Source organism: Bison bison, unplaced genomic scaffold (genome assembly GCF_000754665.1).
Source record: "Bison bison bison isolate TAMUID 2011002044 unplaced genomic scaffold, Bison_UMD1.0 scf7180017864272, whole genome shotgun sequence".
NCBI classification, from domain to species: Eukaryota; Metazoa; Chordata; class Mammalia; order Artiodactyla; family Bovidae; genus Bison; species Bison bison.
Window position 1 is genome coordinate 443414 of NW_011494844.1, and position 12930 is coordinate 456343.

Here is a 12930-nt window from a genome sequence, read left to right on the forward strand (position 1 = left end):
GTTTGTAAATTTTGGAGACTAATCTCTATTTGGTCACATCATTTACAAACATTTTCTCTCATTCTGTGGGTTGTCTTTTCATTTTGTTTATGGTTTCCTTTGCTGTGCAAAAGTTTTTTAGTTTAATTAGGTCTGCCTGCAATGCAGGAGACCTGGTTTGATCCCTAGGTTGGGAAGATCCCCTGGAGAAGGGAAAGGCTATCCACCCCAGTATTCTTGCCTGGAGAATTTCATGGACTGTATAGTCTGCTGGGTCACAGAGTTGGACGTGACTGAGTGACTTTCACTTTCAGGTCTCATTTGTTTATGTTTATTTCCATTACTCTCATGCAGCAAAATTTTATGAGAGTTGTCTAGACCTAGTTTCCCTAAGTTGTCTTCTGACATTTTGTCATAAACCTCTCTGATCTGGCATTCCCCAACTTACCACTTCATTGAAAGAGCTCTTATTGAGATAAACAGCAATCACTTTTTTACTAAATTCAATGGCCAATTTTCAATTCTCATGTTATTTGACCATTATAGGCATTAGACGTGGCTGATCACTACATCTTCTCCACACACTGGATTCATTTGGATTCCAGGACAAGACACTCAGCTGGTTTCCCTTGTCAGTATCTCCTTCTTTGTTTCCTCTGCTGGTTTCTTCTCATTCACTTGATATTTAATATTGACACATTGCAGGATGTGGTCCTTTGTCTTCATTCCTTTTCTGCCTGCAATCATTTTCTCAATGATCTTGCTCAGTTTCATGACTTTAAACATAACACATAAGCTCAGGAATCCAAAATTAATTTTTTCAGCATACACCACCTCTCTCCTGAACTCTAGACTCATTTCAGTTTTTTTTTTCTAAATTACTTTAATCAATTTACAATGTTGTGTTAATTTCTGCCATACAACACAGTGACTCAGTTATACACATGTTGTGCATACTAAGTCACGTCTAACTCTTTGTGACCCCATGGACTGTAGTCCACCAGGCTCCTCTGTCCATGGGATTTTCCTGGCAAGAACATTAGAGTGGGTTGCCATTTCCTCCTGCATGGGATCTTTCTGACCCAGGAATAAAACCCAGGTCTCTGGCATTGGCAGGTGGATTCTTCACCACTGATCCACCAGGGAAGCCTATACAGATATAGATATTCTTTTTTATATTCTTTTCCATTATGGTTTATCACAAGTTTATTACAGTTTAACATAGGTTTATCATAGTTCCCTGTGCTATACAGTAGGACCTGAACTCTAGACTATTATACTGAATCTCTTATTTGACATTTTTTTCTCAATATCTAACATAAATTTGAAATGCATTGCATTCCAAACTGAATTCTATATCTCCTCTGGTTCCCTGCATACCTTTCTCATCTAAATGCATGGCCATTCCCATTTTCCTGCTGCTAATACTAAAAACCTAACTCAATGAAACTATAAGCCATGCCTTGCAGGGTCATCCAAGATGGTCAGGTCATGGTGGAGAGTTCTGACAAAATGTGGTTCACTGGAGAAGGGAATGGCAAACCACTTCAGTATTCTTGCCTTGAGAATCCCATGAACAGTATGAAAAGGCCAAAAGATATGACACTGAAAGATGAACTCCCCAGGTTGGTGCCCAAAATTCTACTGGAGAAGAGTGGAGAAATAACTCCAGAAAGAGTGAAGATACAGAGCTAAAGAGAAAACAGTGTCCAGTTGCAGGTATGACTGGTGATAGAAGTCAAGTTCCATGCTGTAAAAAGCAATATTGCATAGGAACCTGGAAGTTAGGTTCATGAATCAAGGGAAATCAGAAGTGGTCAAACAGGAGATGGCAAGCATGAACATTTACATTTTAGGAATCAGTAAACTAAAATGGACTGGAATGGGTGAATTTAATTCAGGTAACCATTATATCTACTACTGTGTGCAAGAATTCCTTAGAAGATATGGAGTAGCCGTCACAGTCAATGAAAGAGTCCAAAATGAAGCACTTGGATGCCATCTCAAAAATAACAGAACAATCTCTGTTCATTTCCAAGGTAACCCATTCAATATCAGAGTAATCCAACTCTATGCCCTGACCAGTAATGATAAAGAAGCTGAAACTGAACAGTTCTATGAAGACTTACAAGACCTTCTAGAACTAGCACTCAAAAAAGATGTCCTTTTCATTATAGGGGACTGGAATGCAGAACTAGGAAGTCAAGAGATATTTGGACTAACAGGCAAATTTGGCCTTGGGATACAAAATGAAGCAGGGCAAAGGCTATTAGAGTTTTGCCAAGAGAACGCACTGATCATAGCAAAACCCTCTTTCAACAACATAAGAGAAGACTCTACACATGGACATCACCAGACTGTCAACACCGAAATCAGATTGGTTATATTCTTTGCAGCCAAACATGGAGAAGCTCTTGACAGTCAGCAAGAAGAAGACTGGGAGCTGACTGTGGCACAGATCATGAACTCCTTATTGCTAAATTCAGACTTAAATTGAAGAAAGGGAAAACCACTAGACCATTCAGGTATGACCTAAGTCAAATCCCTTATATTTATAGAGTGAAGTGAGAAATAGATTCATGGGATTAGATTTGATAGACAGAGTACCTGATGAACTACGGACGGAGGTTCATGACATTGTACCAGAGGCAGTAATCAAGATCAACCCCAAGAAAAAGAAATGCAAAAAAGGCAAAATGGCTGTCTGAGCAGGCCTTACAAATAACTGAGAAAAGAAGAGGGGTAAAAGGCAAAGGAGAAAAGGAAAGATATACCCATTTGAATACAGAGTTCCAAAGAATAGCAAGGAGAGATAAGAAAGCCTTACCTGTGGCGGATTCATTTCAATGTTTGGCAAAACCAATACAATATTGTAAAGTTTAAAAATAAAATAAAATTAAAAAAAAAAGAAAAAGAAAGCCTTACTCAGAAAATGAGAGATACAAGGGAATATTTCAAAAAAAAAATATGGGCACAATAAAGAACAGAAATGGTATGGGCTTAGCAGAAGCAGAAGATAGTAAGAAGAGGTGGTAAGACTACACAGAAGAACTAAACAAAAAAGATCTTCATGACCCAGATAACCATGCTGGTGTGATCACTCACCTAGAACCAGACATCCTGGAATGTGAAGACAAGTGGGCCTTAGGAAACAAAGTTAGTGGAGGTGATGGAATTCCAGTTGAGCTCTTTCAAAACCTAAAAGATGATGCTGTGAAAGTGCTACACTCAATATGCCAACAAATTTGGAAAACTCAGCAGTGGCCATAGGACTGGAAAAGATCGTTTTCATTCCAATCCTAAAGAAAGGCACTGCCAAAGAATACTCAAACAACCACACAATTGCTCTCATCTCACATACTAGCAAAGTAATGCTTAAAATTCTCCAAGCCAGGCTTCAACATTACATGAACGGTGAACTTCCAGATGTTCAAGCTGGATTTAGAAAAGATAGAGAAACCAGAGATCAAATTGCCAAATTTGTTGGATTATCAAAAAAGCAAGACAGTTCCAGAAAAATATCTACTTCTGCTTTATTGACTTTGCCAAAGCTTTTGACTATGTGGTCAAAATAAAATGTGCAAAATTCTTAAAGAGGTTGGAATGCCAGACCACCTTACATACCTCCCGAGAAACCTGTATGCAGGTCAAGAAGCAACAGTTAGCACCGGCCATGGAACAACAGACTGGTTCCAAATCAGAAGAGTACGTCAAGGCTGTACACTGTCACCCTACTTATTTAACTTATATGCAGAGTATATCATGTGAAATGCCGGACTGGAAGAAGCACAAGCTGGAATCAAGATTGCTAGGAGAAATATCAATAAACTCATATACATAGATGATACCACCCTTATGGCAGAAAGTGAAGAGCAAATAAAGAGCCTCTTGCTGAAAGTGAAAGAGGAGAATGAAAAGGCTGGATTAAAACTCAACATTCAAAAAATGAAGTTCATGGTATCCAGTTCCATCACTTCATGGCAAATAGATGGAGGAACAGTGGAAACAGTGACAGACTTTATTTTCTTGGGCTCCAAAATCACTGCAGATGGTTACTGCAGCCATGAAATTAAAAGATGCTTGCTTCTTGGAAGAAAAACTATGATCAACCTAGACAGCATGTTAAAAAGCAGAGACATTACTTTGCTGATAAAGTTCCATCTAGTCAAAGCTATGGTTTTTCCAGTAGTCATGTATGGATGTGAGAACTGGACCATAAGGAAAGCTGAATGCTGAAGAATTGATGCTTTTGACCCGTGGTGCTGGAGAAGACTCTTGAGAGTCCCTTGCACAGCAAGGAGATCCAACCAATCCATACTACAGGAAATCAGTCCTGAATATTCATTGGAAGGACTGATGCTAAAGCTGAAACTCCAGTATTTGGCCACATGATGGGAAGAACTGACTCACCGGAAAAGACCCTGATGCTGGGAAAGTTTGAAGGCAGGATGAGAAGGGGATGACAGAGGATGAGATGGTTGGATGGCATCATATTTGATGGATATGAATTTGAACAAGCTCTGGGAGTTGGTGATGACAGGAAAGCCTGCCATGCTGCAGTCCATGGGTTCAGAGAGCATTGGGCACAATTGAGTAACTGAAATGAACAGAACTGATACTAAAATCCTGAGTTCTTCACACTTCTCTATTACAGTTCACTTCTAATTCAAGAATGCATTTAAATCAGTTCTGATGAGGTGAATGAAACTGGAGCCTCTCATACAGAGTGAAGTAAGCCAGAAAGAAAAACACCAATACAGTATATGGTAAAGATGGTAACAATAACCCTGTATGCAAGACATCAAAAGAGACACAGATGTATAGAACAGTCTTTTGGACTCTGTGGGTGGGAGAGGGTGAGGGTGGGATGATTTGGGAGAATGACATTGAAACATGTATAATATCATATGTGAAATGATTTGCCAGTCCAGGTTCGATGCATGATACAGGATGCTCAGGGCTGGTGCACTGGGATGACCCAGACGAATGGTATTGGGAGGGAGGTAGGAGAGGGTTCAGGATGGGGAACACGTGTACACCCATGGCAGATTCATGTTGATGTATGGCAAAACCAATACAATATTGTAAAGTAAAAAAAAGAAAAAAGAAATAGATTGATCATAAAATAATAATAATGGCACCCTACTTTCAAAGTATACCCATAATTTTTTCTCTCCTACCACTTCCACTTGAAAATACACTGGATCCTTGACCCTAAGCATCTATTGTTAACATCAGCCATAGTGATTTTGTGAAGATGGAGTTCAGCATAGGTGAGACCATGCCATTGCTCTACTGAAAACCTGTGATGACTCCCACTTCACTCTGAGTAGAAGCTACAATTCTTACATTGACTTAAAGAGCTCACCATGATCTGGCCCCTTTTTACTTCTCTCCCTACCTCTCTTATACTCTTACCATCAAATTACTGTGTTTGCATCATGAGAGCCCCTTTATTGATCCTGGAGCACATCAATCAGGTTCCTACCCCTCCTGTAGGGCCCTTGTACCAGCTATTACCTCTCCCAGGAGTGCTTTTCCTTCAGACATTCACAGGCACAATGCCCCTATTTTCTTCAAGTATCTTCTCAAATGCCACCTTTTCAATGAGGCCTACAAGCCACCTAAAAATTCAATTGTCCTAGAATTCATACACGCTTTTTGCTAGCTCTGTTTTTTTCTCACTTTTATCTTACTATTTATCACCTTCTAATCTACTAAACACTTTACTGATTTTTATATGTATTGTTTATGGCCAGACTTCTCCATGATAAAATGCTAGCTCTGGAAGCAAGGAATTTTCATTTGTTCTCTAATTAATCACAAATACTTCTTCTTAATTTGGAGTATAACTGCTTTACCACGTGTGTTAGTTTCTGCTGTACAAAGAAGTGAATCAGCTACATGTATACATATATCCCCTCCCTTCTGAGTCACACTACCTCCCGAGTCACACTCCCTCCCCATCCCCAGCTGTCTAGGTCACCACGAGCACCAAGCTAAGCTCCCTGTGTTAAGCAGCTTCACACTAGCTATCTATTTTACATATCATAGTGTATATATGTCAATGCTACTCTGTCGATTTGTCCCACCCTCCCATCACAAATACTTGTGAGAGTTCCTGGCATGGACTAGGTACTCAACAAATAACTTTTAGATATGTGAAACCAACAAGTAAAACTTCTATAGAAGATAAAATATGTTGCATCAGTGACAATCTGAGTTATCTTACAAAGTCTAAGCAGGGCCATGAAATATGTCTCAGAGTTAGTGATATTAAGACTGAGATGCAAATGATTAGAGGTAGTTATATAAGCAAAGTTGGGGGCTGGGGAGTAGATCCTTTCAGAGGAAACAGTGCATCAAGGCCCCTTGGTAAAAAAACCACTAGGAAAGACTGAAATGAATTAATATGGTTGGGGCTAAGGAGAGCAATTGAAGGGATGATGAAAAACTATTAGTGAAGACTGAAAGGAATTTAATATGATTGGGACTTAGGATAGCAACTGAAGGAATGGTAAAATGTGGGACTAAAAATATAAGAAGGAATTATTTTAAAGAGATACTTAAAAGTGATCATGTAAGTTATCTTCTAAATGAGGGTATTCCTAAGAATCAAAGTGGATTTCTCTTCATAATGGCACAAGGACAATGTATATAATCTGGTACTGTCCTAGGAAAACAAGGACTACTTCAAGCAAAAAAAAAAAAAAAAGAGAGAAAGAGAGAGTTTGATCATCCAATTGTAAACCTTTTTATAGTATAAAATTTAGACTTTTTCCCCAATAGCTAATAGGAAGAGATTAAAGATTAATGCAGGAGCGTGATTATAACATTATGTAAAAACTGTTACTCTGGTAGCAAGTTGGAGAGCAGTGCAAGGCAGCAAGCCTGGAGGCATGGAGAAGAGACTGGGGGGATTCTGCAGTGGAAGGACAGAATGATGGAGACCCAGATCAACCAAACTGAGTGTGGACATGGCAACGAATGACTTTAGAGGCCACTTGATCAAATTTAGTGGAATTCAGTGAAATACAAAGTATAAGAAGAGAAAAATAGTGAAACATTAGAATTCTGTCATTACAAATCAAAGGATGATGGTATCACATTTTTTAGCAAAAAAGAAAAAATGAAGGAGGAAATTGTTTGAATGAATATAGAAAGATTAGCTCAATTTGAATATACCACATTGGTTTTTCCAATGCTTGTTTGATTTTTCCAAATAGCCCATGGACAGTTGAATATGTTGCTATGAAAAGAGATTTAAGGTCATGGTTTAGGTAAGGGGATCATCAATTTATGGAGAAGAATTGAATCTTTGAGAGCAGACGCAACAATTTAGGGAAAATGAATGTGCAGGGTGCAGAGGAAATAGCACTAGAGCATTTTAAGAAGAACATGGTCAATATTGTCATTGGCTGTGACGATTCCACTGGATTTAGTGAGGAAGATTAGAGCAGTGGCCTTTCCAGAGCAGTTTCAGTGATATGCTGGTGGCAGATTTCAGACTGAACTGGTAGAGACATGAGGGAATGGCCAGATTTCAAGCCAGCAACTGAAGCCAACACTTGGAATTTATCTGTGAAGATGTCAAGGTATGAGGTCCAGAAGTGTGTGTGTGTGTGTGTGTGTGTAAAGAGAGACATGAAGAGAGTCAGAGAAAGAGAAGCAGGGAGGAAAAATGAATTGGTGATTTAAAAAAAAAATAAGAATTCAAGTAATGAGGAATAATAAAAACGGGAAGTCCCTAAGAGGGAAATGGAGAATGGCTTGCTGCATAAGTAAGGGTATTTATATTAAAATACTATAAGCTAAAAGAAGGAACACATTTTCCTTGTGATAGAAACTAAGTGCATGTAGGTTGTTATGTCATTTGGTGACAAAATTTAATGGAAGTTCTTATTTGTCTGAATCTTTTTTAAAAAAATTCTGTGTCACAGAAGCCAACTTCAGTAAGGATTAGATAAAAGATTGGGGAGTTTGGGGAAACAGAGAGAGAATCTGAAAGAGCCATTATTGATAACTGAACGTAGAACTTACAAAGAAATACAGAAGTGTCTGGTGTTTATATTCTAATCAGATATATGAAACTATTGTTAGAAGTTTTGAACTATTTTAATTTCTTACCAGTTTAACAGATTAGAAATTTTGTTCTGTGTATTTATTTAGTTATTTAGTCACCAAGTTTGTAATACGCACAAGTATATTTTAAATTTGACTTTGGAATTTTTAGCAAAACAAATATAGTTATTATTCTTTTTAAAGAAGGAAATTAATTATATTTTCAGATTTATTTATACTTACCCATGCTGGCAATTATGCTATGTACAGGCAATCTAGATGGTCCATGATAAAATGACCTTGGTACATTGCTTTTTTTCTGATGGTCGTGGTTTTTAAATGCTGAATTCTCTTCTTTGGTAATATTAATATAAAAACATGTATCTGTGGCATTCATAATATATCGAGGACCTGGATTCAGCAAAATGTTTTTATTATCCTCCCTCCTAATACCAATCAAGCAGACACCAAACCTTAATTTAAAAAAGAAAATAAAGGAGTTTAAGTTTAAAGTTCAGCAAAGGTCTTAGTTTTTTTCTTAAGCTTGCATATTAAGAAAATAAGTAAACTATTAAAAGGCAAAGGAAAATTAAAACCTCAAATAGGAAGATTTTAAAGCTTGAAAAGATCCTATAAGTTCAAAGTTCTTATCTTTATAGAAGAAAACAAACCAAAAAAAAAAAAAAATCCAATATCTTTAGTGTTTTGTGAAATCAATTTGGATACTTAAGACTATATATACATTTTTTAATAAAAAAGAATGGAATAAAAGATAAAAGAAAACATCAAAGTAAATATCATTTAGTAAGGGCATTTTTTGGGGGGGCGGGTAAATTTTGTGTTTATACTGGGTCTTACCATCAAATGTATATCTTAATTTGGCCAAAAAATAAAACAGTATTTTAATTAACACTTTAAAATTTAGATCTATATAAAAGATTAATTTTCTTTTGAATTTCTACAGCATTAAAATGTTTTTAAAGATAATTGAAAAGATGCTAAAGTCAATACTGGGCTTCCCTGGTGCCTCAGACAGTAAAGAATCTGCCTGCAATAGAGGAGAGCTGGGTTTGATCCCTGGATCAAGAAGATCCCCTGGAGAAGGGAATGGCAACCCACTCCCAGAATTCTTGCTTGGAGAATTCCATGGAGAGGAGGAGCCTGCTGGGCTATAGTCCAATGGGGTTGCAAAGAGATGGACATGACTAAGTGAAAAACGCTTTCATTTTCAGTCAATATTCCTACTAAATTATACTTTATGCCCAAGAATCTTAACTTGTAGAGACCATACAAAAGGTGAGAATTCAAATGTCTCAATAATTATGATAATAATTCAAAAATACTTCAATATGAGCACCAATATGGGTTACATTATGGAAAACTGGATGTAAATTAATATTTTAATTCCATTCTGAGAAGGAAACATACTTTTTGTGTGCATGGAAAGAAGCATATGTGAAGCTCTTTCCTTCATATTCAGCAAAAAATGTGCTTTCTTCCAGAACGATGTGGTACACTTCATTCCCAGAGCATCTGCCGTACATCTTCTGCCACTGTTCTGGTGACTGCTGGCCTTCTCTGCAACAAAAGCACACACACATACACACGCACAGAGACAAACAGTGAATGTGGCTCAAAGCACAGTTGCTGTCCTACATACTCCAGAGTTTCCCAACTTCAGGGAGGAACAAGCACAGTTCAAAGAAGTATCTGTGTTCAAAGTGATGACGTGATCACCAAATATTTACAAAGAGTCACCTACAAGAATTTCGAAACTACAGAATATAGATACTTGCTAAATGGAAAATTCTTTAAAAGAATTTCACAATCCAATTAATAAAAGCATTTATTGTGATCATGAACCATTGAGCTGTAGCAACTGAATTTTTATGTGTATTAAGTCATGCACAGCCTATATATACTTGTCTTATAGTCTCAATAATATAACCCACTTCATCCCATTTATAAGACCTGCTTGGCCCCTGTATGTTTTTTACTTTGCTTTGTATTTAAAATTATAAATATACACATCTCAATTATTCAGTTTGATTTCATAAAAAAATATACTCTTTATTTCTGTCCAAATCATACAGTGGCATTCTCTCAATTGTGTAGAAGTTAACAAAAGATACATTTTGTGATAAAAGAATCTCTGAAAGAGATTTTCAAAAGTACTTTTTAAAAAGAAGGTAAGTTTATCACAGAAAATGTAGTTTCTTTTTCCCCCCTCTAGAATAGCCTGCTCAGTGGCTTTAGAAATGTATCAAAAATTCAACTTATGCAAAATTTATTGTGAAGATACATGAATGATTTCCAATTTTGTACAATAAATTCCACTTGGTGAATAAAGCTTATGAACTGTTAAGTACAAGAAATACACATTCTAGAATAAATGTGATACATTTATAAAAATCAAAAATATTTCACCATAATCTCTGTAGCTTCTGCACGGATTAAAGTCATACCTATCATATTTTTAACTGAGTTTTGTTTGAAGGGTTACTGGGAAATAAACATTTATAAACATTTTCAAAGTGTCAGTAAGTTTTTTTTTTAATGTATATTTTCCAGGTATGTTTCATTTGTAGTTCATTCCTTCTAGAAAGTGAAAGTCGCTCAGTCGTGTCCAACTCTTTGTGACTCCATGGATTGTGGAATTCTCTAGGCCAGAATACTGGAGTGGGTTGCCATTCCCTTTTCCACGGGATCTTCTTAATCCAGGGATCAAACCCAGGTCTCCTGCACTGCAGGTGGAGTCTTTACTGCTGAGCCACAAGGGAAGCCCAAGAATACTGGAATGGGTAGCCTATTCCTTCTCCAGCAGATCTTCCTGACCCACTAATCAAACTGGGGTCTCCTGCATTGCAAGCAGATTCTTTACCAACTGAGCTATCAGATCAGATCAGTCGCTCAGTCGTGTCCAACTCTTTGTGATCGCATGAATCCCAGCACGCCAGGCCTCCCTGTCCATCACCAACTCTCAGAGTTCACTCAGACTCACGTCCATCGAGTCAGTGATGCCATCCAGCCATCTCATCCTCTGTCGTCCCCTTCTCGTCCTGCCCCCAATCCCTCCCAGCATCAGAGTCTTTTCCAATAAGTCAACTCTTCGTATGAGGTGGCCAAAGTACTGGAGTTTCAGCTTTAGCATCATTCCTTCCAAAGAAATCCCAGGGTTGATCTCCTTCAGAATGGACTGGTTGGATCTCCTTGCAGTCCAAGGGACCCTCAAGAGTCTTGTCCAACACCAGAGTTCAAAAGCATCAATTCTTCTGCGCGCAGCCTTCTTCACAGTCCAACTCTCACATCCATACATGACCACAGGAAAAACCATAGCCTTGACTAGATGGACCTTTGTTGCCAAAGTAATGTCTCTGCTTTTGAATATGCTATCTAGGTTAGTCATAACTTTCCTTCCAAGGAGTAAGCGTCTTTTAATTTCATGGCTGCAGTCACCATCTGTAGTGATATTGGAGCCCAGCAAAATAAAGTCTGACACTGTTTCCACTGTTTCCCCATCTATTTCCCATGAAGTGATAGGACTGGATGCCATGATCTTCGTTTTCTGAATGTTGAGCTTTAAGCCAACGTTTTCACTCTCCACTTTCACTTTCATCAAGAGGCTTTTGAGTTCCTCTTCACTTTCTGCCATAAGGGTGGTGTCATCTGAATATCTGAGGTTATTGATATTTCTCCCAGCAATCTTGATTCCAGCTTGTGTTTCTTCCAGTCCAGCGATTCTCATGATGTACTCTGCATATAAGTTAAATAAACAGGGTGACAATATACAGCCTTGACGAACTCCTTTTCCTATTTGGAACCAGTCTGTTGTTCCATGTCCAGTTCTAACTGTTGCTTCCTGACCTGCATACAAATTTCTCAAGAGGCAGGTCAGGTGGTCTGGTATTCCCATCTCTTTCAGAACTTTCCAAAGTTTATTGTGATCCCCACAGTCAAAGGCTTTGGCATAGTCAATAAAGCAGAAATAGATGTTTTTCTGGAACTCTCTTGCTTTTCCCATGATCCAGCAGATGTTGGCAATCTGATCTCTGGTACCTCTGCCTTTTCTAAAACCAGCTTGAACATCAGGAAGTTCACGGTTCACATATTGCTGAAGCCTGGCTTGGAGAATTTTGAGCATTACTTTACTAACATGTGAGATGAGTGCAATTGTGCAGTAGTTTGAGTATTCTTTGGCATTGCCTTTCTTTGGGATTGGAATGAAAACTGACCTTTTCCAGTCCTGTGGCCACTGCTGAGTTTTCCAAATTTGCTGGCATATTGAGTGCAGCACTTTCACAGCATCATCTTTCAGGATTTGGAATAGCTCAACTGGAATTCCATCACCTCCACTAGCTTTGTTCGTAGTGATGCTTTCTAAGGCCCACTTGACTCCCCATTCCAGGATGTCTGGCTCTAGGTCAGTGATCACACCATCATGATTATCTGGGTCATGAAGATCTTTTTTGTACAGTTCTTCCGTGTATTCTTGCCATATCTTCTTAATATCTTCTGCTTCTGTTAGGTCCATACCATTTCTGTCCTTTATCAAGCTCATCTTTGCATGAAATGTTCCTTTGGTATCTCTGATTTTCTTGAAGAGATCTCTAGTCTTTCCCATTCTGTTGTTTTCCTCTATTTCTTTGCATTGATCGCTGAAGAAGGCTTTCTTATCTCTTCTTGCTATTCTTTGAAACTCTGCATTCAGATGCTTATATCTTTCCTTTTCTCCTTTGCTTTTCGCTTCTCTTCTTTTCACAGCTATTTGTAAGGCCTCCCCAGACAGCCATTTTGCTTTCTTGCATTTCTTTTCCATGGGAAAGGTCTTGATCCCTGTCTCCTGTACAATGTCACGAACCTCATTCCATAGTTCATCAGACACTCTATCAG

General features: G+C 38.1%; 1 protein-coding gene across 3 annotated transcripts in view; it reads right to left on the reverse strand.

Annotated features, from left to right (window-relative positions):
• The window catches only part of KCNT2 (potassium channel, subfamily T, member 2), a 432444-nt gene that overhangs the window by 113661 nt on the left and 305853 nt on the right, over positions 1-12930 (reverse strand). For all 3 annotated transcript variants that reach the window (XM_010848761.1, XM_010848762.1, XM_010848763.1), the window contains exons 15-16: positions 9469-9618; positions 8284-8513 (exon numbers count right to left, since the gene is read on the reverse strand). In XM_010848761.1, coding sequence (XP_010847063.1) covers positions 8284-8513; positions 9469-9618 — 380 coding nt within the window. The remainder of the gene's footprint in view (positions 1-8283; positions 8514-9468; positions 9619-12930) is intronic.